The following is a 22,712-nucleotide window of genomic DNA, read 5'->3' as shown; positions in this document are numbered from 1 at the left end:
AGATTCTACTTGTTACCTCCAGAGTTAGAGTTCCCAAAGGAGCACATCCTATCTTTGAATACCTCTGCCAGTTAGAAAGACTTTCTGTATACCCAGCTCTCTAAAGACACCTAACTACTCCACTTATAGTTACATAATGCTAACATGCTTCATACCCATAATAATCATTCAGAAGTATTAGTTCAGAAAAATTTATTAAGTACTTACTGTAAACAAGGTTCTGTGAAAAACATTGGGGAGTCAGCAATGAACAAGAACACCTTGGCCTCTGCTTTCAGGGAAACAGCTAATTTTCTTTCATCGATTTGCTGTTAGTTTTGGTGTGTGTGTTTCTATGGTGTGTACATATGTAAATGTTCATAAGTGTGCAGGTGCATAAGGGGGCAGGAAGTTGACTTTGGGTGTCTGTCTCTGTTGCTATCTGTTTGAGACAAGGTCACTCAACCTGGAGCTCACCAATTCAGTAAGACTAGCTGGTCTACAGGCCACAGAGATCTTCATTTCTTTAATTCACCAGTACTGGCATTTCAGGCACATGCTGCCGTACCCAGACATTTAGCGGGGGCTGGGGATCCCATCTCAGATCCTCACCCTTGTGCAATAAGCACTCTACTGACTGAACCAGCTCCCTAGCCCCCAAACAGCCAATTTTAAAAGTAAATCACATAAGAATAGCTTGAGAAAATAAAAAGAAAATAAGCAGAATGTGGTGATGAAAAACAAGAAGGGGTGGTGCTATTTAGAATTAGAGAAAATCTCACTAGGTAGTTGACATTTAAACTGAGATTTGAAGCATAAGATAGAACAATTCAAAGAACTAAGGAAAGATAGTAAATGAACATGGGGTGTTCTGTTTATAAGAAAGGGAGTATGTTTGGAACCTTAGAAAGCATAATAGGAGAATGGTACAAGATGAAGTAGAGGAAGATATAAGGGACAGAAGTTTGGTTTTTCTTCCTTATGCAATGGAATCCATTGGTGAGTTTTAGGCAAGAGGCTATGTGCAGGAAGCTATGTGGTCTGATTTATGTTTTTAATTGAGCATTCTGGATGATGTGTATATAAAAGGGGCCACTATGGTCATCCAAGCAATAAATGAAAATTGCCTGTAACTAGGTGAAAGCAACAGAGATAGAGTTATCTGAAAATGGCTAAAGCACCTCTCAATAGCTTCTTTTTCCCCAGATAAACATCTGGTTAATGCTCCTCTAATAACAGGTTTGACTTCTTATTGCAGTGTTTGTTTTTGCACAGCCTGGCCCACTAGAGTAGAACTTCCCCCAAAAAGGTTCTATGAATAAACCAGTTTTCCCATTTGTCTTTTATTGGGAGGCAGGGTATTGGAGGATCTTCATGCATGTCGGGCAAGTACCCAGTCCTACCAACCATCTTTCTTCCAGTCCTTTGGCCCAAATATTCTTTACTTGTAGTTGTAAGGAATTAAAAATCTCCAAACTGATGACTCTCTTCTCATAGAAAGAGAGGGTCTCTAGCCTTCTCTGTTGTTAATCACCTAACAGTCTGATGACTTGACTATGACATTGAGTACCCTATTCAGCTGGCCTTAGCTGGAAAAGGCAAAGAAAGAACATGACCCTTGTCCTCTGGGTGTAATAGAAAAAATAAGACCCATGTAAATGCAGTACAAGGTTGTGTGTGTTCAGGTATCACAGGAAAATGAAGTGAAAAGGGACTGGAAAGGTGAAAGAATTTTCAGTTTTGGGGGTAGGTGGGGACAATTTCATGGAGGATGTTCATTTTGAAGGATAGGGGTGTTCTTCCAAGGGATAGACAAGTATAGCCTCACTGAAAAGGCAGCCCTTCCTGTAATTCCAGCATTTGGGAAGCTGAGGCAGGAGGAATGCTATGTGTTTGAGGCCATTCCAGGCTACATAGTGGTTCCACCCCAGCTTGAGTGATGCCCAGCCTCAAAATAAATAAAACAAGCCAACATTTGAGCAGTGATTCAAAGATAAAGAGCAAGCCATGTGGTCATCTGGGGGAATAGTGCTACAAGTAGAGGGCAAGGAATCTGGGGTCAAGTGTGTTTGTCAAGCACTAAGGCAGCCACGTGTATGAAGCAGAGGGAACAGGAAAGGAAAGCAGAACAAGAACATGTGAGAATAGAAAGAATTAAGAATTAGTAAGAATTAATAGACTATTGGTAGGACTTGGGCTTGGACTCAAAACTGTATAAGAACCAACCTTAGTGTTTTGAGCAAAAGAATAACACTCTGACTTATTCTGTAAATGGAATAATAAAAGCCCAGAGTCATATATATAGAGGAAAATGCTGAAAGATCAGAGAGAAGGGGCAAGCCAAAGCCACCTTTACCTTATTAGCTTCCCAGTGAAAAAGAGAGTGAGTTCCTGTTTCTTCCTGCTTATATCCTCTTTCTGTTCAGCCATTTCACTTCCTGTCTCTGCCCAGCCATCTCACTTCCTGTCTGTCTGTACAGACCTTCAGACCTCTATGTTTAGCTAGTGGAAAGCTCCGTCCTCTGGTCTTCAGACAAGTTTTATTTGTACAAGCAAGATTCCACCACATTACCCATTGATGATTTTGACAAGGACAATAGAAGTAATTGTGAAAACACACATATGTACATATATTTAAAATTTTAGTATTTATGTGTTTGTATGTGTAGCTGTGCATGTGCCCAAAGAGGTCAGAGAGGTGCTGGCTTCCTAAAGCTGAAGGTTCAGGCAGTTGTGAGCCACTTGATGTGGGTGTTGAGAATCAAACTCCGTTCCTTTGCAAGAACAATATATACTCTTAGCCACTGAGTCATTTCTCTAGCCCCTAAGTATATTTTCAACTACCAGTGGACTAGAGTAAAGTTGGAGGGTATACAGAAGGGCTACTTTGAAAAGACTCTCTGTAGAAGATTCCCCAAAAGAGGAACATGAGAAGGGTTAGTGATGGTATATCCTTTGTTATCTCACTAACCACATGGCTTCCAAGTGAAGGGCAAGTAGGCTTATGGCAGAAGTTCTCAATCAGTAATCTATCAGTTAAATCTCTCATTAATAGTTCTGTTTGGTTTATGGTGTTTTTTTTCTTGAGACAGGGTTTCTCTGTAGCTTTGGAGCCTATCCTGGAACTAGCTCTTGTAGACCAGGCTGGTCTCGAACTCACAGAGATCCACCTGCCTCTGCCTCCCGAGTGCTGGGATTAAAGATGTGCACCACCAATGCCCGGTGGTTTATGGTGTTTTAAACCTTTGAAAATTAGTTATCCGTATTTGAAAATTTGACAGAAATATGTTCCAGACCTTTAAAAATGGCAACATTGAGCCACTGAACGAAATTTAACAGGAGCTAAGTTGGGCACTGGATCCTTTAGCCAAAGCATGTGTTGTGTTTTCTAGTTGATTCCTCTATTGTTGCCCCTAAACTGAGGCTGAATATAGTTCTACATATATTATTACTCTCATATAGAAAAATTAAGAGGAAGGAAAATAATTTCCTGTCTCTGTCAAATTTTAGTTATGTGATCTACTTCACTCATTTACCTGGACACGGTTAATATGGTTAATTTTTTCACATTGTGCTGAGAATTGAGCCCAGGACCTTGCACATGCTTGAAAAATACTCTGTCACTGAGCTCAAGCCCAGTCCCTGTTAATTTTTGATCTTGCAATTCCCCTTGTGGAAGAAAGAAGACTGGACTCTGAGTCCTTGTACCTGTTCTTCTGTAAACAATTATTTTTTCCAACCATATAACTAACAGTCTCCTTGAATCTCAGAGTTAGGCCAAATTAATTGTTCTGTTAAAAGTTCAAGGATCCTAGTGGGCTTTGGATCTTGAAAAGGTCAATTTTTGTTCCCTTCCCCCTTCTAGCCAGCCAGGGTCCCAAGCCTGGTGTCTGTGACAGAGAAAGAAGACACTGGAATGAGTAATGTACCTATGTCAATAATTTATAGCTTACGCACATAGCCAAAGAGAGGAACACACACTGTGTGTGTGTGTGAGAGAGAGAGAGGGGGGTTCAAGTAAGCTGTGCATATATGAGCTTTGTACATCTGTTCTCATTCATCAACCATACATCAAACTTTATTTTCAGTGCTAGAGATATAGCAGTGAGCAAGACAGGTTAGGTCTCTGATATAATGTAGCTCATATTCCTATAAAGGACATGAATAATAATAAGCAGGTAAAATAAATGAAATTATTTCAAATAATGGAAAGTTTTGTGAAAAAATAAAAGCAGAATGATTTGATGAAAAGTTTCTAAAAAGGCAAGCTGTACATGTAGGTGGGTTTGTAAATGTACTCTCAGGCAGACTTATGTTTGAATTCTGGGCACATATATTTATGCTTATTTGTGTTTGTGTATGTAGCTCAGCAGCTTTTGTGAGTATAATGTTTCTATATTAGTATATATGGTCTTATTCAAGAGTATTTACAGAGGTGAGTTGGTATGGGGTACACATTGGGGGTACATGCATGAGGACATACATGTCAGCATCAGCTGTAGCTGGAGATGTTTTGAAGTTTCTGTAGCATTTGACAGTGGGCAGCTTTTCTGCTTCTGGCATTCAGGGACATTTGCCAGCTTCCCCTCTCCTTGTTCTGTCCCATTTTAGTAAGCTTGCTATGCTTGGCTTCTCTCAGCCAAGGAGAAGATAGTAACTGACTCATCAAGCCAGAAGCTGGAAAGAAGCAGATCATTTCTGTGTAACTTCGCTCAGTAAGAAGAGGCCTGGCATCCTTGCCAATCCAGTCCCTTATGCTGTGAGGAAATAGTCCTGACTTGAAATCAGAAGATCTGAGGATCTATTCTTGGCTCTGTCACTTATTATTGTGTGACCTTGGCTGGCTACTTCTCTCTAAGTTTCAGTTTCCTCCTTCATAAGTATTCTGGATAGAAAAGAAGGGGAGGGAGCACAGACAGCTCGCTGGGGTATATTATATAGTATTGCATCTGGAAAAGGAGGGCAGAAGCAATGAATGGCATGGTAAAAAGTGTGGAAGAGTCTGGGCAGATGGCACCACCAAGCCTGATGACCTGGAACCCACATGGCGGAAGTGTGAACCCAACTCCTCCTGGTTGTCCTCAAACCTCCACACATATGCCATAGTATGCACTCTTCCAAACAAAGAATATAAAATGGACTTTTAAATGTGGAGATAGGCATGAACCTTGTGTATAAGGAAGCCAGAAAGATGAATAAAATTTAAATTTACCACCCTTACAAGGGTCTACTTGATTTAACTGATGCCTACCTCTTGTTTTCATCTAGTCTCTTGCTTGCTGTATTCCAACCACATTGAGTTCCTTTTTGCTCTTTGAATAGGCCTCAATTCCTTTCCGTCTGATGCTTTCTCTGCCCAGAATATTCTTCCAAGAACTGATATGGTCACCTATTTCTTATTGAGGTTTTAGCTGAAAAAGAACTTCCCCAGGCCTTTCCTGACACTCTCACCTTAAGTGGTTATCTCCTAATAATTATCAATATGTAAAATACACATATCTTTGGCCCTAAATTTGTATTTTTATTAATTCATACTATGGATATATTTGCAAATAGCATATGAATAAGGATGATCATTGAATTATTACTTGTTAAATTAATTATTATATACAAATAATAGATATTATATACAAATAGTAGATAAAGAGAATGGAACCATTTTTGATAGAGAATGGTACCAAGGCATATATTTAATTTTTTTTTTTGGTTTTTTGAGACAGGGTTTCTCTGTTTTTTTTTGAAGGCTGTCCTGGAACTAGCTCTGTAGATTAGGCTGGCCTCGAACTCACAGAGATCCGCCTGCCTCTGCCTCCCAAGTGCTGGGATTAAAGGTGTACACCACCAACGCCGGACCTATGTTTAAATTTTTTAAAAAGCAAGCTGATTGAGTTATACATGTAACATTTGTCCAGTTTATTGCTTGTATATAGTACCTAAGGCTAAAACTGTACCTTAGTGGCAGAACACTTGCCTGGCATGCCTGAGGCTCTGGTTTACATCCCTATTATCACACAACTACACAACTGCTTGGGTATGGTGGTATATGCCTATAGAATGAGCCCTCGGGAAGTTCAGACAGGATTGTGATCTTGAGGTGACTTGGGTCACATAGCTATACTTGGTCTCATAAAGAAGCAATAATTAAAATGCCATCATTTGTGTATAAAATTAGAATATGTAAGAATACATGCACATAGACAACTTTGTCTAACAAGTGTATTCCCTGAGTACAGCACCTTTTCCTAAATCTTACTGTCCCATGCTGGGCTAGACTGAAATGAGCTTATCCTTTTAAAAAATGTCTAATATTTTAAGTTCAGTTTTTAATTTCTGCCTCTATTGGTATCTGAAGGATTTTTTTTTAATTATGAAGTGTTTGGCCATGGCTCAGGCTTCTTAATGGCTAGCTCTTTCTCTTTTTTTAATTTTATTTTATTAGTTCAAATTAAGAACAAGCTTGCTTCAGATGTCAATCCCCTCTCCCTCTCTTCCCCTCCCCCCCAACATCCCACCTGCCTTTAGCCATCCCCCCTCCACTCCCTAGGCAGGGTAAGGCCCTCAAAATGAAGGATTTATTAATTATGCAGAAAGTATAGACTTCTTTCCAAGTCATTATTTTGGTCATCACAAAAGCCCTCCATATTACTAAGAGTGGCCTTGTCTGCAAATTGTTTCTAGAAAGCCACTCAAAATATCAGTAGCAGTGGTTGTCAGCAGGCAGGGTGATTGGCAGATATGATTAAGAGGTACACTTATCAATACAATCTTTTTATGCAGCATCGCCTATATTACTTATTAAAACTCATGAAACAGCAGTAGAAGGGAGTAAGAAAAACATCCTTATATGTAAATTTTCATATGCAATCACAGTAATTCCTTTGCATATGTTTATTATTGTTGAAACAGGATCTCACTCTTTTAACCCAGGCTGGTCTGGAACTCACTGTGTGGTCTAGGCTGACCTCAAACTTTTGGTAATCCTCTTACCTCAACCTTCTGAGTTCTAGGATTACAGGAATATGCCACCACACCCAGCTATAATTGCATATTTTTAAAAGGTATTTTTCCCAGTCACTCAGTTTTATATCGCTGTATTTTATTTATTCATAGTGCTTATAACTTACAATTATTTTGGTTTAATTGTTGCTTATATATTACCTACAATATCATTAGTATACAAGCTCTGTGATGTTGGGTATCTTGTACATCAGCGTCTTGTTCTACACAAGCATATTGCATATGGTAGCTGTTGAATAAGCAAAGAAAGAATAACTAAAAGAAACCAGGCCAAACTGGTCAAGAGATAGAAATTATGCTATAGGAAGTGGGTGATATTTTCATTGTTGTTGTTATTGAGTTGAAAATATGTACTCGCCTTTAATCCTAGCACTTGAGAGGCAGAGGCAGGTGGATCTATGCGAGTTCAATGCCAGCCTGGTCTAAGGCTACATAATGAGACCCTGTCTCAAAAAGAAAGGAAAATTATTTTATTCATAACTTTATTTATTTACTCATAGGTAAGGTCTCATTTAGCCCAGGCTGTCCTGAAACCCACCATATAGGCAAGGATGATGATGATCTTGGACTTTTGATGCTTATGCCTCTACCTCTTGAATACTAGAATTATAAGCATATGCCACCATGCCTATTTTATACAGTGCTAGAGACTGAACCCATGGCTTGATGCGTATTAGGCAAGCATGTTACCAACTGATAATACTTCCTAGGCCCCCCAAATGTTTTATTTTTAAAGATGTTACCTCTGGAATTAAAAATAAGTATATTCATTTTAGAAAGTGTTTTATTTTTATAGAAAAGGTAATTTAAAAACCTTTGGCTAGGCTGGGCGTTGGTGGTGCATGCCTTTAATCCCAGCACTCGGGAGGCAGAGGCAGGTGGATCTCTGTGAGTTCGAGACCAGCCTGGTCTACAAGAGCTAGTTCCAGGACAGCCTTCAAAGTCACAGAGAAACCCTGTCTCTGGGAAAAAAAAAAAAACAAAAAACAAAACAAAAAAACACTTTGGCTAAAGTGTTTTTAGCAAGATGGCTTATCATCTAAAAGTGCCTGTCACTAAGCTTGATAACCTGAGCTTGATCCCAGAACCCACATGGGGTAGAGAGAGATCTCTGATTAACACTTTTTGTTCATTCATCAGAAAATAAAGGTTTATAAAAATCAATCATGTTCTGTGAAATAAAAATGATTGAAAATATTTCATTTTAGGATTGTCCTGTCCAAGAAAAAGAAAGATTGAAACAAAAAACCAGCATGTGAGTCAGGTGTGGAGGTTTATACCTGTATTACCATTACTTTGGAGTCAGAGGCAGGGAGAATTGGACGATTGAAGCCAGCCTGGTCTGCTTAGTGAGACCCTGCACCAAAAGACAAATGAAGGGAAGAGGGAGGGAGGGGAGGAGGAAAAAGGAAAGAGTCAGTGAGATAGATAAGTGGCTAAAAGAGTTAGCAGTGCTAGCCTGAAGACCCAGGTTCAGTCCCTGGTCTCATAAAAAGCCAGATGTAGTGGACATTGGCAATCCCAGAACTCCTTCAGTGAGATAGGAGGCAGAGACAGGAGAATTACCTGGAAGCTCCTGAACCAGCTAGCCTAGAGTACAAGGCACAGCAGAAACAGTAGATCCTGATTCAACAAGATGAAAGGCAAGAACCAACTTTGACCTCTACGTGGGCACCATGGCATGTGCACCTACCCACACACAAGTAAATATGTAAGGATTTTTAAAAAGAAAAGAAAAAACAGTGATGAAAAACAGGACAAAAGCTCTTTCTGCCTTCTTGGTGCATGTTGAAGCCTGCTGGAAACAGGATTTCTTCTTCCTTTTTCTTCTTCTTCCTCCGCAGCCTCTTTCTCCTCCTTTTTGTCGGGAGGAGGGGGGTGCTGGGGGGAATCAAGACAGGATTTCTCTGTACAACAGCCTTAGCTGTCCTGGAACTTGCTCTGTAGACCAGGCTCTTTGAACTCAGAGATCCATCTGCCTCTGCCTGCCGAGTGTTGGGATTGAAGGCATACACCACCACTGCCCATATTATGGAAACAGGACTTCTAAAAAGCAGATATGTCTGGAAGGCTATTGGGCAAGGCCATTTTTGCTAGCTATAATCAAGGTCTCTAGAACCAAAGAGTGCACATGGCTCTTCTTAAAATCAAAGATATTTATGCTTGAGAAGAAACTGAATTCTATCTAGGTATAAAGAAAAACACAATAGCATGACTCCTGGAGATAAACTGAATAAAACCAGAGTAATCTGTAGAAATGTAACTCTGGCCCATGGAAACAATGGCATGGTTTGTGCCAAATTCTAAAGCAACTGTCCTATAAAGGCCACTGGACACAGAATCTATGTGATGCTGTACCCCTCACAGATATAAATATTTAAAAATGGGTTTGTGCTTTTGTTTTTAAAAAAGGAGCAAAATAATCAAACTGTATTCATAAGGACTTACAGGTAACCCAAGATTAGTCTTGAATTTAACATCGTGCCTCATCTGCTGAGTATTGGGACAAGAGGTATGTGCCACCATACCTGGTTTCATTTGTTGTCTTTTTTAAAAATGACTATCTTTGTTCCCCACTGTCCCAGGCCCTCATCCCATATTTCCAGATGCTTGGATAGTCGAGGGACTCTCATATGCCAGGCCAGTGTTGTACCACTAAGCCATATCCTCAAGTCCAAAGATAGTGATTTTTAAATTTTAAACTTATGTCATAATTACCTAATGTTTCTCTGTATCAGCTGTAATAAAGAAGCAGATTTATAGTGCTATGCTTCAGTGGGTAACTTCATATCCATGCTCATGCAGATGACCCTAGTTAAACTCAGTGGGTCACAAAACAAAATAAAATGACATGCAAGTGGGAAGGGAATTGATAAGGAAGTAAGATGCTGTTAGTATGGGGAGGAGTGAGTGTGGTCAGAATATATTTGTACCTGTACCAAATTGTCAAAGAACATGTGTGTGTGTGTGTGTGTGTGTGTGTGTGTGTGTGTGTGTGTGTGTGTGTGTGTGTGTGTTTAAAGCAGCGTCTAAGGCTGGTGACATGGCTCAGTGGTTAAGAGCAATAGCTGCTCTTCCACAGAACCAGGGTTCAACTCTTAGCACTCACATGGCAGCTCAAAGTCTTCTATAACCCATTTCCAATGCCCTCTTCTGACCACTGAGGCCACCAGGCACTCACATAATTTACATGCATAGATGCAGGCAAAACATTCACACACATACATTTCTTAAAGCTGGCAAAATGTCTCAATAGGTGAAGGTGCTTTCTTCCAGGCCAGATCTACTGAGTTCAACCCCCTCTACCCACATGGTGAAAGGAGAGACTCATTATTACAAGTTGTCCTCTGACCTCCACATATGTGCCATGGTGTGTGTGTGTGTGTGTGTGTGTGTGTGTGTGTGTGTACATGCACAAGCAAATAAGTTATTCTTAGATTTTGCATTCTGATGCAACAGAGCTGAGTTGAAGTCCAGAAATCTATATTCAAACAAATTCCTTAGGTAACTGGGGCACGAGCAATGTGAAGCCCCTATTCTAAATAACAATATAATTTCTTTCCCCTGTTCATTTTTTTCTTACAGTATCCCAATCTGGCATCAAGTTTGTGATCCTGCTTTATCCTACGTAGTGCTGGGATTACAGGCATGCATCACCATACCCAAATGCATGTTTCTTCATGTATTTTTTGAGAAAGGTCTCATGTAGCCTAGACTATCCTCCAACATTCTAAGTAACCAGAGATGACTTTGAATCCTTGATCCTTCTGCCTTTGCCTCCCACGTGCTAAGATTGCAGATGACTGGATTTTTTAAAATGGTTTTTGTTGCTGTTTGCTTTTGTTTTTGTTTTAGATAAAGACTCACTATAGCCATGGCTGGCCTGGAACTTACTATGAAACCCAGGTTGGCCCTGAACTTGACACAGTTCAACTTGAGAACTTCTTACCTTCATCTCCTGGGTAGTGATATTACAGGAGTGGGTCACTACATTAGGCTTTAATTCAGTCTTACACTTTATAAAAGTAATGCTGGATCTGGTGACACAAAACCTTTAATCCCAGTATTCTGGATTCAGAGACAGGCAGTGAGTTCTAGGCTACCTTGATCTACATAGTGAGTTCCAGGCATGAGACCCCGTCTCAACAATTGAAACAACTACTATAGGGCACCTTTGTTGCGTCATTTCTCCTTAATACAACCCTAAGATAAAAGAGAAGGGCTTATCACTCTATTTTGTCAACATAAAAAATAAGAATCAGAGGTAGACAGTACACTTTCCAATCTCATAAAACATGCATACAAGTACTTTGAGAAGCCAAAGTATCTGTCTAGTCAGCTAAAGATGTGGTATCAGGGGACTGGAGTGATGGCTCAGCAGTTAGGTGCACTGGCTACTTTTCTAGAGGATCTGGGTTCGATTCCTTATCTACATGGTGGCTCATAGCTATCTGTAACTCCAGTTTTAGGAGATTCAATACCTTCTTCTGGCCTCTTGTGCAATAGGCTTGCAAGTGATACACAGACATACATTAAGGGAAAATACACATATAAAAATTTAAATTAGTTAATTAAAACATTTTTAGAAAGATGTAGCATGAGATTCACTGACAGGAGAGTGTCAACATTGATATGAACAGATGGAATTTTGTGACTGCTCCTATCTCGTTTATGAGAGAACAGAGCTATGTCCCTAATTACTGATTCTTTCTGATGTATCTCAGGGAGGGCAATGAACCAGGGGAGACCACCAAGATCACATATCGTGAACTTCTGGTCCAAGTGTGTCAGTTCAGCAATGTTCTCCGTAAACAGGGTGAGTATCAGTGTGGAAGAGGAACTCGGGGACCTAACCCTGAGCTCTCTGAGGAACTGAAAAAAAAGAGGACAAGAAATGGAAGGAACCTGGTGACAGGAACAGAAAAGTTAGCTGGACGGGGGCCATCTGAGTGGGAGGGAGCAAGGGATAGCAAGAAAGGTCCATCATAGTTCCTGTTCTGTGTCTTTTTTTCCTATAGGCATTCAGAAGGGTGACCGAGTGGCCATCTACATGCCTATGATCTTGGAACTTGTGGTGGCTATGCTGGCATGTGCTCGCCTTGGAGCTTTGCACTCCATTGTGGTAGGAACTTGGGCTGGTGACAGGAACCAAGGGTGAGGGATAGGGTTTTGAGAAGGAAATTGGACCTGGATCATGAAGTATCATAAATATAGGTCCAAATCAGATGTTCAGTATCTTCTGGAACCCTGTTTTGGAGATGCTGAATTTCATGAGCACCTCCCTTCTTTTATCACTCAATCACTAGCCCTCGCCTTCCCTTCAGGTTTTTTTTTTTCTTCTTCTTCTTCTTCCCTAGTTCGCAGGTTTCTCTGCAGAGTCTCTCTGTGAAAGGATCTTGGATTCCAGTTGCAGCCTTCTCATCACCACAGGTGACTAATTCTTTCACCTTTCTCCAGATCCTCCTACACCTCAAGTTTGGTCTCTAGTCTGCTTGTTGATTTGGGGCAACTTGGGGCAGAGGGTAGGGGCTGCATGCCTGCCTTCTCCTCATCCTACTTCAGCTGACTCTGTCAGCCCAAATCATCTGGAAGAACCAGAGTCAAGAAGCTGATTCAGGAAGGGCCCTGTGGACATTAGGCCCACTGGGAGCATGGTGTGTACTAAGGCCTGGAATGTTTATTGCTCCCCAAAGATGCCTTCTACAGGGGGGAAAAACTTGTGAACCTGAAGGAGCTGGCTGATGAGTCCTTGGAGAAGTGCCGAGAGAAGTAAGTGTGCTGACCTAATGGCTACTAACTTGGGTTGACAGGATCTTTCTCCACTGCCAGCTTCCCTTTGTCCTTGCTATATACTCCTAGAGGGGCATGGGTACATCTTGTCAACTTCTTTTAGCCAACCAGACCAGTACTTCAGCCTTTTCTTTTCTCTAGGGGTTTCCCAGTAAGATGCTGCATTGTGGTCAAACATGTGGGGCGGGCAGAGCTGGGCATGAATGACTCTCCCAGCCAGTCTCCCCCAGTTAAGAGGCAGTGTCCAGATGTCCAGGTGAGTCTGACACTACTATGCTCTCTTTTGGGCTCTAACTCCCTCTCTCTTCCTACCCAAAGATTTCCTATTTTTTCTCCTTGGCTTCTTCATCGTAATACTGAGATCTGGGAACAATTCCAGGAAAGCTTCCTTTAATAGAGCTGGCTGGAAAGCAAGAGGTTTTGACCTTGAATATAAGTAGAGAAGGAACTTAGCATGAGAAACTGTGAAGGTTAATAGGCAGAGGGGACCCTTAGAGTTCAGGCTTGGGTTTGGGTTGGAAATGTACTGACTTGGGTGACTATACATACTCATTTTGATTAGAGTGAGACTTGAATGAGCGACATTTGTGGCTTTGGATCCAATACTTCTGCTGAAAGCAGTAGGAAAGTGCCATTAACAGCCTATAGTTTGGCGGGGCATAGGTATATAAATTCTGGGGTCCAAAACAATAGAGGATTACTTAGATTCTTTGATTTGAAGTATCCTGAGTAGTGTTGGGACTAGAGAGGATAATATGGGACTAGGGAGGTTGGGAGGCCAAACAATATTAGAAATTCTGTACATAATAGGGTGAGGAAAATAGAGGCTGAGGGCACTAGTGAGAGGGCAGGCTGGGAAGAAAGAAGACATCTAGGGGTTGAGGGAACACTCACCCTTCCCTCTCTCTCCTCTATCTTTGGACCCTGCTCATCAGCCTTTCCATTCCATGGGCTCTTAACAGGGTAAGCTGAAAGAGAAATCCAAGTGCATCCGACCCCAGGTATCCACTTCTTCACTGCCCTTGATCACTGCTTCCCTGTGTGCTTGTCTGTATGTTCATCTGCTCTCTGTCTGTTTGTTCCAGTGAGGTTGCTGACAGAGCTAAGTCTGTTCCCTTTGTTCCTGGGCTCCGACATCCATATTACTCAGAAGGGTTACAAAATCAAATGTCTGTTTCTGCCTCTGTCCACTCATATATAACAAGGATATCAAAGTTTGCAATGACATCCCAGTTCACTCCTGCTGCATAGATCCTTTGTGTGAGAGGAAACTGGGAAACCTGTCAGAAAGCATATGCTGCTCATTTAGCTGGCGAGTAGAGCCAGGAAAGACAGGAAGCATATGGAGGAGGCACGAACTCTGATCTTGTGATTTTACCATCAAGTTAGGAAGTTAGACCTATATTGTAAAAGAAAAAAATGTTTTATATGGGACAACAGAGAAGAAATTCCTAAATATATCTTTATGCAACTTGGAATTTATAAACCAGACATAACTGACATAATTAAGTACTAAATTCAACAAAAGTCACACTGTAGGTGGTACTCAATGCTGGTTAGTATGGAGCAGGGGCTTGGAGTCCGAGGCCAATATTTAGTTGCATGACTTCAAATAAACCATGTCTCCTCTCTATACTTCACTTTTAAAAATTCAACAATAAAGACATGATATATGATTAAACAAAAATGGTTTCCATCCCTAAAGCAAAATATAAAGGTCACTGTTCCTATGGGCTTCAGTATCTTCACAGGTTACTTTGAATCTTCATGGCTGACCTCTTGTGCTAGTAGTACATATAAGTCCTCACTCTCATGAGTATGTGGACACAGACCTGATTTCTGGGAAACTGTTTTACTTATAAAATTTAGTCAGCACCGGGTATGGGAATGCACACCTTTTATCCCTACACTGGGAGGTAGAGTCAAAGATCCCTGGGAGTTCAAGACTAGCCTGATCTACACAGTGATTTCCAGGCCAGCCAGGGCTGTATAGTGAGACCCTGCCCCCCACCCAAAAAAAGGAAGGAAACAAAAACTAAATTAAACTTCTTTTGAAAGACAACAAACTTGGTGGTTTGGAATGTAGGCTCTGGAGCCAGACTACTTGGGTTCAAATCCTATCTATCCCATCTGCTTAGGTAACTTAGCTTTCTTGCTTCAGTTTCTGTCTATATGAGGTAACGATAGTAACTGCACTTAGAGTATTTTATCTATATATATGGCATTTGGCATGTATTAACTACTCAAAATATATTAGGTGTTGTCATTGCCTTTAAAACATCAGACAGACTAGCAATTTCCAGAAGGAAGACTGGGAAGAATAAATAAATAAGTAAATAAATAAATAAATAAATAATGAATGAATGAATGAATGAAATAGCATTTCTTGTAATTCAGCCTCAAGCAGCAAACTCCTGGGTTTTTGTTTTTTGGAGATGAAAGTAAAGTGAAGTACAAAAAAAAAAATAAAAATAAAAAAAATAAAACCAAAAACAAGCAAGCCAGAAGCAAACACAGAAAATTAAATTAGTCTCACAAAGCTCAGGTTTGTTTGTGTGAAAACTCTAGTAAAAGCTGTAGAAGCCATGGCAGGCCTCCAGACCCCTGCCTTACTATGCAGTTTTCAAAGCAGGGCCTGGTGCTGTTCGCAGGTGTCCTTCTCAACCACACCACTTAACATACTCCATATTCCCTTAAATACCCAGTAATCACTAAGGCTGTTCTGGCCCAAGGACAAGGGCCAACTCCTCAGTTTTTATTTTAGAAGACACAATCCTTTTCTTCTTTCAAGGCCATGGGCCTCATAGACACACATGAAATCCACAAGCAATGTTTGCTTCACTAACAGCTCATTCTGCTTCCTGGTGCTCACTATCAGCTCCACAGTACCACACCTACTCTACTCCTCCCTACACACATCACACATACAAAGGAAACAGTGTTATAAGATTATAAAAATGCTCTCATTGCCAAACCACAGTTTAACTGTGTCTTACCATAACAATTCAACGTACCACAGACCAGCACCATTTATAAAGAATATTGACATAGTTTCACTTAAAAGCATTAATGCCCTCAGCTCAAGTAATAATTTGACAGGAAAAAAGTATCCATGTGACAATGTACACATAAAATCATGTAGATCTTCCACTAAAAGATAGGGTTCTTCATGTTTCCTTGCCAGGACAGCTTGTCTGTTTTCCTCCCTCTGACCCCTAAGACAGGGTTTCACTTTATAGTCACAACTGACCTGGAACTCGCTATGAAGACCAGGCTGGCATTGAATTCAATAGGCCTCTGCCTCCTGAGTGCTGAGATTAAAGGCATATGCCACCCTACCTAGCCTCTTATTTTTAATGACACCCGCACTTAGATCATTTTTTATAATGCTCATATTCTCTTAAGTAAAGGGCAGGTAATACAGAAAAACAAGAGTAGTTAGAGAGTCATTTTAATATATTAGTATATGTCTATGTATTAGAGAAATTTATTTAAGAGTGCTGTATTTACCAATCAACCAGGGCCATTGAACATCCAAGAGCCTAATGGAAGCAGATGTAATGGCATATAATTGTCATATGGAAGCTTAGACTGGAGAGTTGTAGTTTATTTAGGCAAGCCTAAATAAAACCTTGTCTCAAAAATAAGACAAAATAATTTACTGACTATGAAAGGGCTTTTAGATAGCCAAAGCAAACCCCAAACATTCCTCACCATCTTAACCTTTTCCCCAGGGGTCATTAAACTCATCCCTAACCTTTCTCCTCTCTCCCTGAAACAAAGGCCTGATGTTATTAGATAACATCTTTCTCTATTGACATTTATAAAATCCTGTCAGACCTTTATGGCAAAAGGAACTTTCTTTGTTTAAAACCCCTTAAGGGACTAGAGAAATGGCTTAGCATTAAGAGCACTTGCCGCTCTTGAGGGGAACAGAACTCCCATCACTTACATCAAGTGGCTCACAAGTGGTTCCAGGGGAACCAAAACCCTTCTCTGGCCTCCACAGGCACCTGCATTTACATGGCACACAAGCATACACTCATATCTACACACATACACATAAACAAGAAAAAAAGAAAAATGAGTGACTTCCCGTGGTCATATGGCAAGAAGATAGAACCCCAGCATAATTTTTGAGACATCTAGAGAATCCAGCTTCACCTAACAGAATTTAGAATGGAAAAACTAGTTTTCAAAGAGGTGACAGCAAGAAAAAGAAAACAGTTTCAAAGGAGAGGCGAGAGAAACTTCAGGCTAGCAGACCCTGAAGACATTATTAAAGGCAACCAAACATAGTAGGACATCCCTTCCCTGAGAGGAATTCACCTTGGTGATTCTCTACCAACTTGAAACAAGCCTTCCTGCTGAATGGAACCTGTCTCCTGAAGTAGGGGCTGCTGTGAGAAACCTTATTGGTTCTACTTCTATAAAGATACCAGAAAGGACTTCCAGAATGGGATGGGATCCAAACACGCAGGAAAAAAAAAAAAATCCCTGAACCCAAATCTGTTGGGTTCTCTTGCTATTAACTAACAGAGTTAAGTGCTCACCTATAGGCAGTAACTAATTCTGTTTTTCTGAGTGTGTGGTTGTCTACATCCCTGCTGATGTGCCACCAGTCCTATATTACTTATGTGTGTATTCAGGCTGTGTTTGCATAGTAGTCATTTATCCAACAAAAATGTATTTTGAATGTCAGATATATTACTAGGTGCTAAGGCTTTATTGGAGAAAATACGAATATGCCAATGCCTCCTAGAGGTCCCTTTCTAGTTGGGGATATAATAATCAAGAAAACAAAGTAACTGGGAATATGTGTTGTATTGGAAAGAAACCAGGCATTGTGGTGAATAATGATAACAGGTGAGATGGAAGTCTGTCAGACAATGGTCAGGGGAAGTCTTTCTAAGAAAGTGGTATTTCAGTTGAGTACTGCAAGATTGAAGGAGCAAGTATAGTAGCATTCCTCAAAGTAATGCCAGGTAAGGGGAGTTCTGGAGTAAAGGTAGAGCAAGAATGACAGAGTAATAAGCCTGTTCTCTTTGTTCCATTGTGCCTTTGAAGGGCCTCCTTCTTTTCCTGTACCCCTATATGCAGGGCTCTTGCTCCTCCAGGTGCCAGGTAGGGGTATTTCCTGCCTCTATCTTGAACTTTTTACAGTTCTTCCCTTCCCATTCCTGTTTTCCTCTTCAGATCTCCTGGAATGAAGGGGTTGACCTGTGGTGGCATGAACTCATGCAAGAAGCAGGGGATGAGTTTGAGCCTGAATGGTGTGATGCTGAGGACCCACTCTTCATCTTGTATACCAGTGGCTCCACAGGCAAACCCAAGGCAAGTGTGTGCACTGTATAAGGGTGAGGAGTGAGTTTCTGAGGAAGCTTGGGATGATCAACAGAAACTATTAGATGCAGTACTAGGAATGTGAGTGATACATGTGACTCAGATTTCTGAGCATGTAAGTGGTCAGTATATTTATGTTACATCAGGGTGTGATAAAGGAGATGGAAGAGAGACAAATGCTACAAAAGTGCATCAGCAGGGTTAGAATCTTTAAAAAGGTTCTTCTTCCAGCTCTGTGCAGGCTCCATCTGTTGGTCAGTAGAGATGGACACAAAACCCCAACCTGAGGACCCATTCTCCCCACAGGGTGTGGTACACACAATTGGAGGCTACATGCTCTATGTGGCTACAACTTTCAAGTATGTGTTTGATTTCCACCCGGAGGATGTGTTCTGGTGTACAGCAGACATTGGCTGGATCACTGGTCATTCCTATGTCACCTATGGGCCACTGGCCAATGGTGCCACCAGTGTTTTGGTGAGATGGGACCTGGGACATGGACAAGATCCTTCTGGGTGACCTCTTCCCAACGCTTCTTAGACTGAAGAAGGGAGACTTATACAGGGACCTACTTCCTGGAGAAAGAGCAATCCTGAGGGGTTGTATATCCTACTAGAAAGTTTCTTGGCTTGTGTAATCAGAGTTTATCGTAAAGACATAACTGGTCAAAAGGGGCAAATACTGGTCCTGAGGGGATGGTAGGGGGATGGAAGGACTACTGGGAAGGGCTAAAAATAACCAGATTTCATTGGGGTCAGTTTGAGGGGATCCCCACATACCCAGATGAGAGCCGCTTGTGGAGCATTGTGGACAAATACAAGGTGACCAAGTTCTACACGGCACCAACAGCAATTCGGATGCTCATGAAGTTTGGAGATGAGCCTGTCACCAAGTGAGACCCCTCCCCATCTGCTATCCCATAGGTATCCTTCAGATCTGAGCAGTCCTTTGTGCAATTTCTTTCTGTTGTCTCAACTCCCTGACCTGGAATAGGGGAGGGGGCAAAGGAATGCTGAATGCATGTGTATTTTGGCTCCTAGTGGTACTCAGAACTTTCCTCTCTTCCACTCTCCCGCCCAAGGCATAGCCGGGCATCCTTGCAGGTGCTGGGCACAGTAGGTGAACCCATCAACCCTGAAGCCTGGCTATGGTACCACCGGGTAGTAGGTTCCCAGCATTGCCCCATTGTAGACACCTTCTGGCAAACAGAAACGGTGAGTAAGTGATTCAGGAGGCTTAGAGACAATATAGGAAAATGGACTCAAACCCCTGATCTCTGACTTCCATAGGGTGGCCATATGCTGACCCCTCTCCCTGGTGCCACACCCATGAAACCTGGTTCTGCTGTGAGTAAAGTGCTTCTGCTGGTCCTAGGCTTGGCAAGGGATGGAGTTTGGGGATTTGGGCCTATTAGAAAGTAAGGTGCTGGGCTGAGAGCTATGAGGAACTTGGGTCTCTGGGGCTCCTTGTAAGCTGAGTCACAGTTGCCTCATTCCTCTTCTTGGATTGTGCCTCTCATTTGCTTTTAGTCTTTCCCATTCTTTGGTGTAGCACCTGCAATCCTGAATGAGTCTGGGGAAGAGCTGGAAGGTGAAGCTGAAGGTTATCTGGTGAGAATCTGGGATCTTTGGGGAAGTAAAGAGGTCTGCTAACAATACTTTGTTTTAGAGTTTACACCTTATCGTCACTGGTAGCTGTTAGGGACAAATAAAGTTGAGTTTGTCCTCTGTGGAAAGACACCAATGGAAATCCTTCCAAACACTTTGCTTGCATCCTTACTCTTTGGTACATAGGCTTTTAAGGCCTTTCTAGAGTATGTTCCCAGGTTTGTGATGATGCTTTGGAGTCAGGAAAGCTGAGTCCAGCTCTTCCTTGGATACCCATTTCTAGAGAAAGGAGTCTTGGTAGCATAAAGAACAACCATGCAGGTTCTGAAGTCAGCCTGCTGTATTCAGAGTCCATCTCTGCCTCTTCTGTGACCTCAGACAAATTGTTACCTCGTGCCTTTGAATGTAATTTTCTCATTTGCAAAATTGGGTTATAATATGTATAAATAATGGTACATTGTCTCCCATGTTTTATTGAATTAGATAATCCATACACAAGGATTAGCTGGAGCTAGCTGAGCAGTCAGTGCTCACAGATGTTAGTGGGTGCAGTTTTTGTGGAGTAGCTGTCAGATCCCATCCCGTCCCATTTCATTTCATTTTTCCAAGATCAAATGAGGAATAGAGACAGGACTTGAATCTAAGCTTTCTTACTCAATCTAGAATTCTGCTGACACAGAGTACTACTGGTTAGAAATTACTTATTCACTCATATAGGCTGCATTTTTATATGACTTGTTTGCCTTTAATAGGACCTGTTTTCCTGAGGAATTACCCAAAAGAAACCCCAATTTTCCAGATATTTATTACTCACAGAACACTGTACTAGGCAATTTTCATATACTATGAACTTAACCCTTATAGTAACTTTAGAATTTATTTACTTTTATTTACAGATAAGGGCCCTGAAGTTCAGAGAAGCAACATAGAATTGGGATTCCAAGCCAAACTCATCTATCCCCAAACCCTATGCTTTGCACTACTTCTCAGGGATGGCATTTAGGGTATTTTCCTTCAGGTTTAGCAATGTGATGGTTGTCTTCCTGTGAGATAGCCTAGAGGATGTGATCACTGTACCTTCTGCACCCCTCAGGTGTTCAAGCAGCCCTGGCCAGGGATCATGCGCACAATTTATGGGAACCACACACGTTTTGAGACCACGTACTTTAAGAAGTTCCCTGGCTACTATGTGACAGGAGATGGTGAGCCTTGGCTATCCTGCCCCCATTCCTCTCTCCAAAACACATACCTTCATTTCCATTTTCAGAAGAGTTGACTAGGGATGAAGAGTAGAGAAAGAAATATGCCCTGATGTCTGTCCCTGGTATCCAGGAGAGCTATAGTAAGGCTGTAAGAGCAGGAATGAGGGCTCAGGACACTTGTTGAGTGGTTAGGAGTACTGGCTGCTCCTCTAGAGGACCTTAGTTTGGTTTCCAGCACCCATGACAGGTGGCTTACAACCACCTGTAACTCCAGCTCCATAGGATCCAATGTCCTCTCTGTCCTTGGTAGACACCCCCACACAAGTGGACACACTCAAACACACACATACATAAATAATATATATACATATATGTAAATAATAAAGAATAATTTTTTAAAAAGTGCAAGAATGAGTGCTGCAGGAAGAGTCTCAGCATGGTGCCATCTGAGATCAGATTCTGGGGATGACAGGCTCTTATTTTTTACTCTAGTGTTGACAGAGGTGGGGCATGTAGAAATGGGTATTACTATGATATGTTCGGCCTCATGTCTGGAGCCTATTTGTCCATTGTCTGTCTACCAGTTCATCCATCCATCAGTATTGAGTGCCTACTATGACCGGGCACTGATCTAATGAATACATGGTATATTACTGTGAATAACATTGTCAAATTCTCTTATCTTATGGGGCTCACATTTTAGTAAGGAGGGGACAGACAATAAACCAAATTTATTGGTTACAGGTTAGTCATAGGTAGAGATAAGTGCTATGAAGAAAACAATGAGATAGTGCCTCCAAGGGTGGTCAGAGAAGGCTTGTCCTAGTGATACTTGAACAGAGGCCTGAGGGTTGAAAGGGGATATAGCAGGAAGAAATCTACAGTAAGAGTATTGTAAAGAGTGGATTCAAGGCAGGCATTGGTGGCACATGCCTTTAATCCCAGCACTGGGGAGGCAGAGGCAGGTGGATCTTTGTGAGTTCCAGGTCAGTCTGGTCTACAGAGCTATACAAAGAAACCCTGTGTCAAAAAACCAAGAGTGGATACAAGCTTGAAATTCACAAGGAATGGACTGAAGCCTGTGAAGCTGGAGTGAAATACCTAGGGAAGAATGTCTTATTAAGTTGGAAGACAGGTTAGGTAATAGACAATACTGTCATGTTGACAGGGTAAGCAACCTAGATTTGATTCAAAGTACAGTTGAAGAGCTGAGATATGGCTCAGTTGGTAGAGTACTTGCCTAAGCATGCACAGAATTCTGGTTTCTGTTCCCAGCACCACATTAAACTGGGCACAATGCAATCTTAGCACTTTGGAGGCAGAAGCAGAATTAGGATTCAGGGCCAACTTTGATACATAGTGAATTTGAGGCCTGCCTGGGGTGCATAAGACCCTGCCTGAAAGGGGATGGGAGAATGGAGATATAGCTCAGTATGCCTAGCGTACCTGAAGTCTTAGGCTTAGTCCTCAGTAAAACACACACACACACACACACACACACACACACACACACACACACACACACACCACACGATTGGGGGGGGCAGCTAATTAGTATCTGGAAAATAAGTTTGAATGTTCTAAAAATATATTTGAGATTAGGTAGATTATTTATTGTCATGGAACAAATTATGCCCAAAGTTGGCAGCTTCAAATAACACATTTCACCTACTTTCTTGAGGATCAGGATCAGGGAGTGTCTTGGATGGGTGGTTCTCAGTCAGGGTGTCTCAGGGGTTAGAATCAAGCTGTTAGTGGGGGCTGTAGTCATTGA

The 22,712-nt window shown here is 41.5% G+C and overlaps 1 protein-coding gene and 1 pseudogene across 5 annotated transcripts in view; both read left to right on the top strand.

Annotated features, from left to right (window-relative positions):
* The window catches only part of Acss2 (acyl-CoA synthetase short chain family member 2), a 46,087-nt gene that overhangs the window by 20,611 nt on the left and 2,764 nt on the right, over positions 1-22,712 (top strand). For 3 of the 5 annotated variants that reach the window (XM_027421379.2, XM_027421376.1, XM_027421378.2), the window contains exons 3-14: positions 11,721-11,812; positions 12,015-12,118; positions 12,354-12,426; positions 12,690-12,765; positions 12,928-13,042; positions 17,983-18,120; positions 18,361-18,606; positions 18,888-19,021; positions 19,211-19,343; positions 19,419-19,475; positions 19,659-19,739; positions 20,830-20,938. In XM_027421379.2, coding sequence (XP_027277180.1) covers positions 11,721-11,812; positions 12,015-12,118; positions 12,354-12,426; positions 12,690-12,765; positions 12,928-13,042; positions 17,983-18,120; positions 18,361-18,606; positions 18,888-19,021; positions 19,211-19,343; positions 19,419-19,475; positions 19,659-19,739; positions 20,830-20,938 — 1,358 coding nt within the window. Of the gene's footprint in view, positions 1-11,720; positions 11,813-12,014; positions 12,119-12,353; positions 12,427-12,689; positions 12,766-12,927; positions 13,043-13,748; positions 13,788-17,982; positions 18,121-18,360; positions 18,607-18,887; positions 19,022-19,210; positions 19,344-19,418; positions 19,476-19,658; positions 19,740-20,829; positions 20,939-22,712 lie in introns of all 5 variants that reach the window. The other 2 variants (XM_027421380.1, XM_027421377.2) reach the window with 2 other exon arrangements.
* LOC107979677 lies at positions 8,405-10,004 on the top strand (annotated as a pseudogene).

This window comes from Cricetulus griseus, chromosome 6 (genome assembly GCF_003668045.3).
Source record: "Cricetulus griseus strain 17A/GY chromosome 6, alternate assembly CriGri-PICRH-1.0, whole genome shotgun sequence".
Taxonomy (NCBI): domain Eukaryota; kingdom Metazoa; phylum Chordata; class Mammalia; order Rodentia; family Cricetidae; genus Cricetulus; species Cricetulus griseus.
Note: the sequence above shows the minus strand (reverse complement) of the source record. Positions and strands in the feature narration are given on the sequence as shown.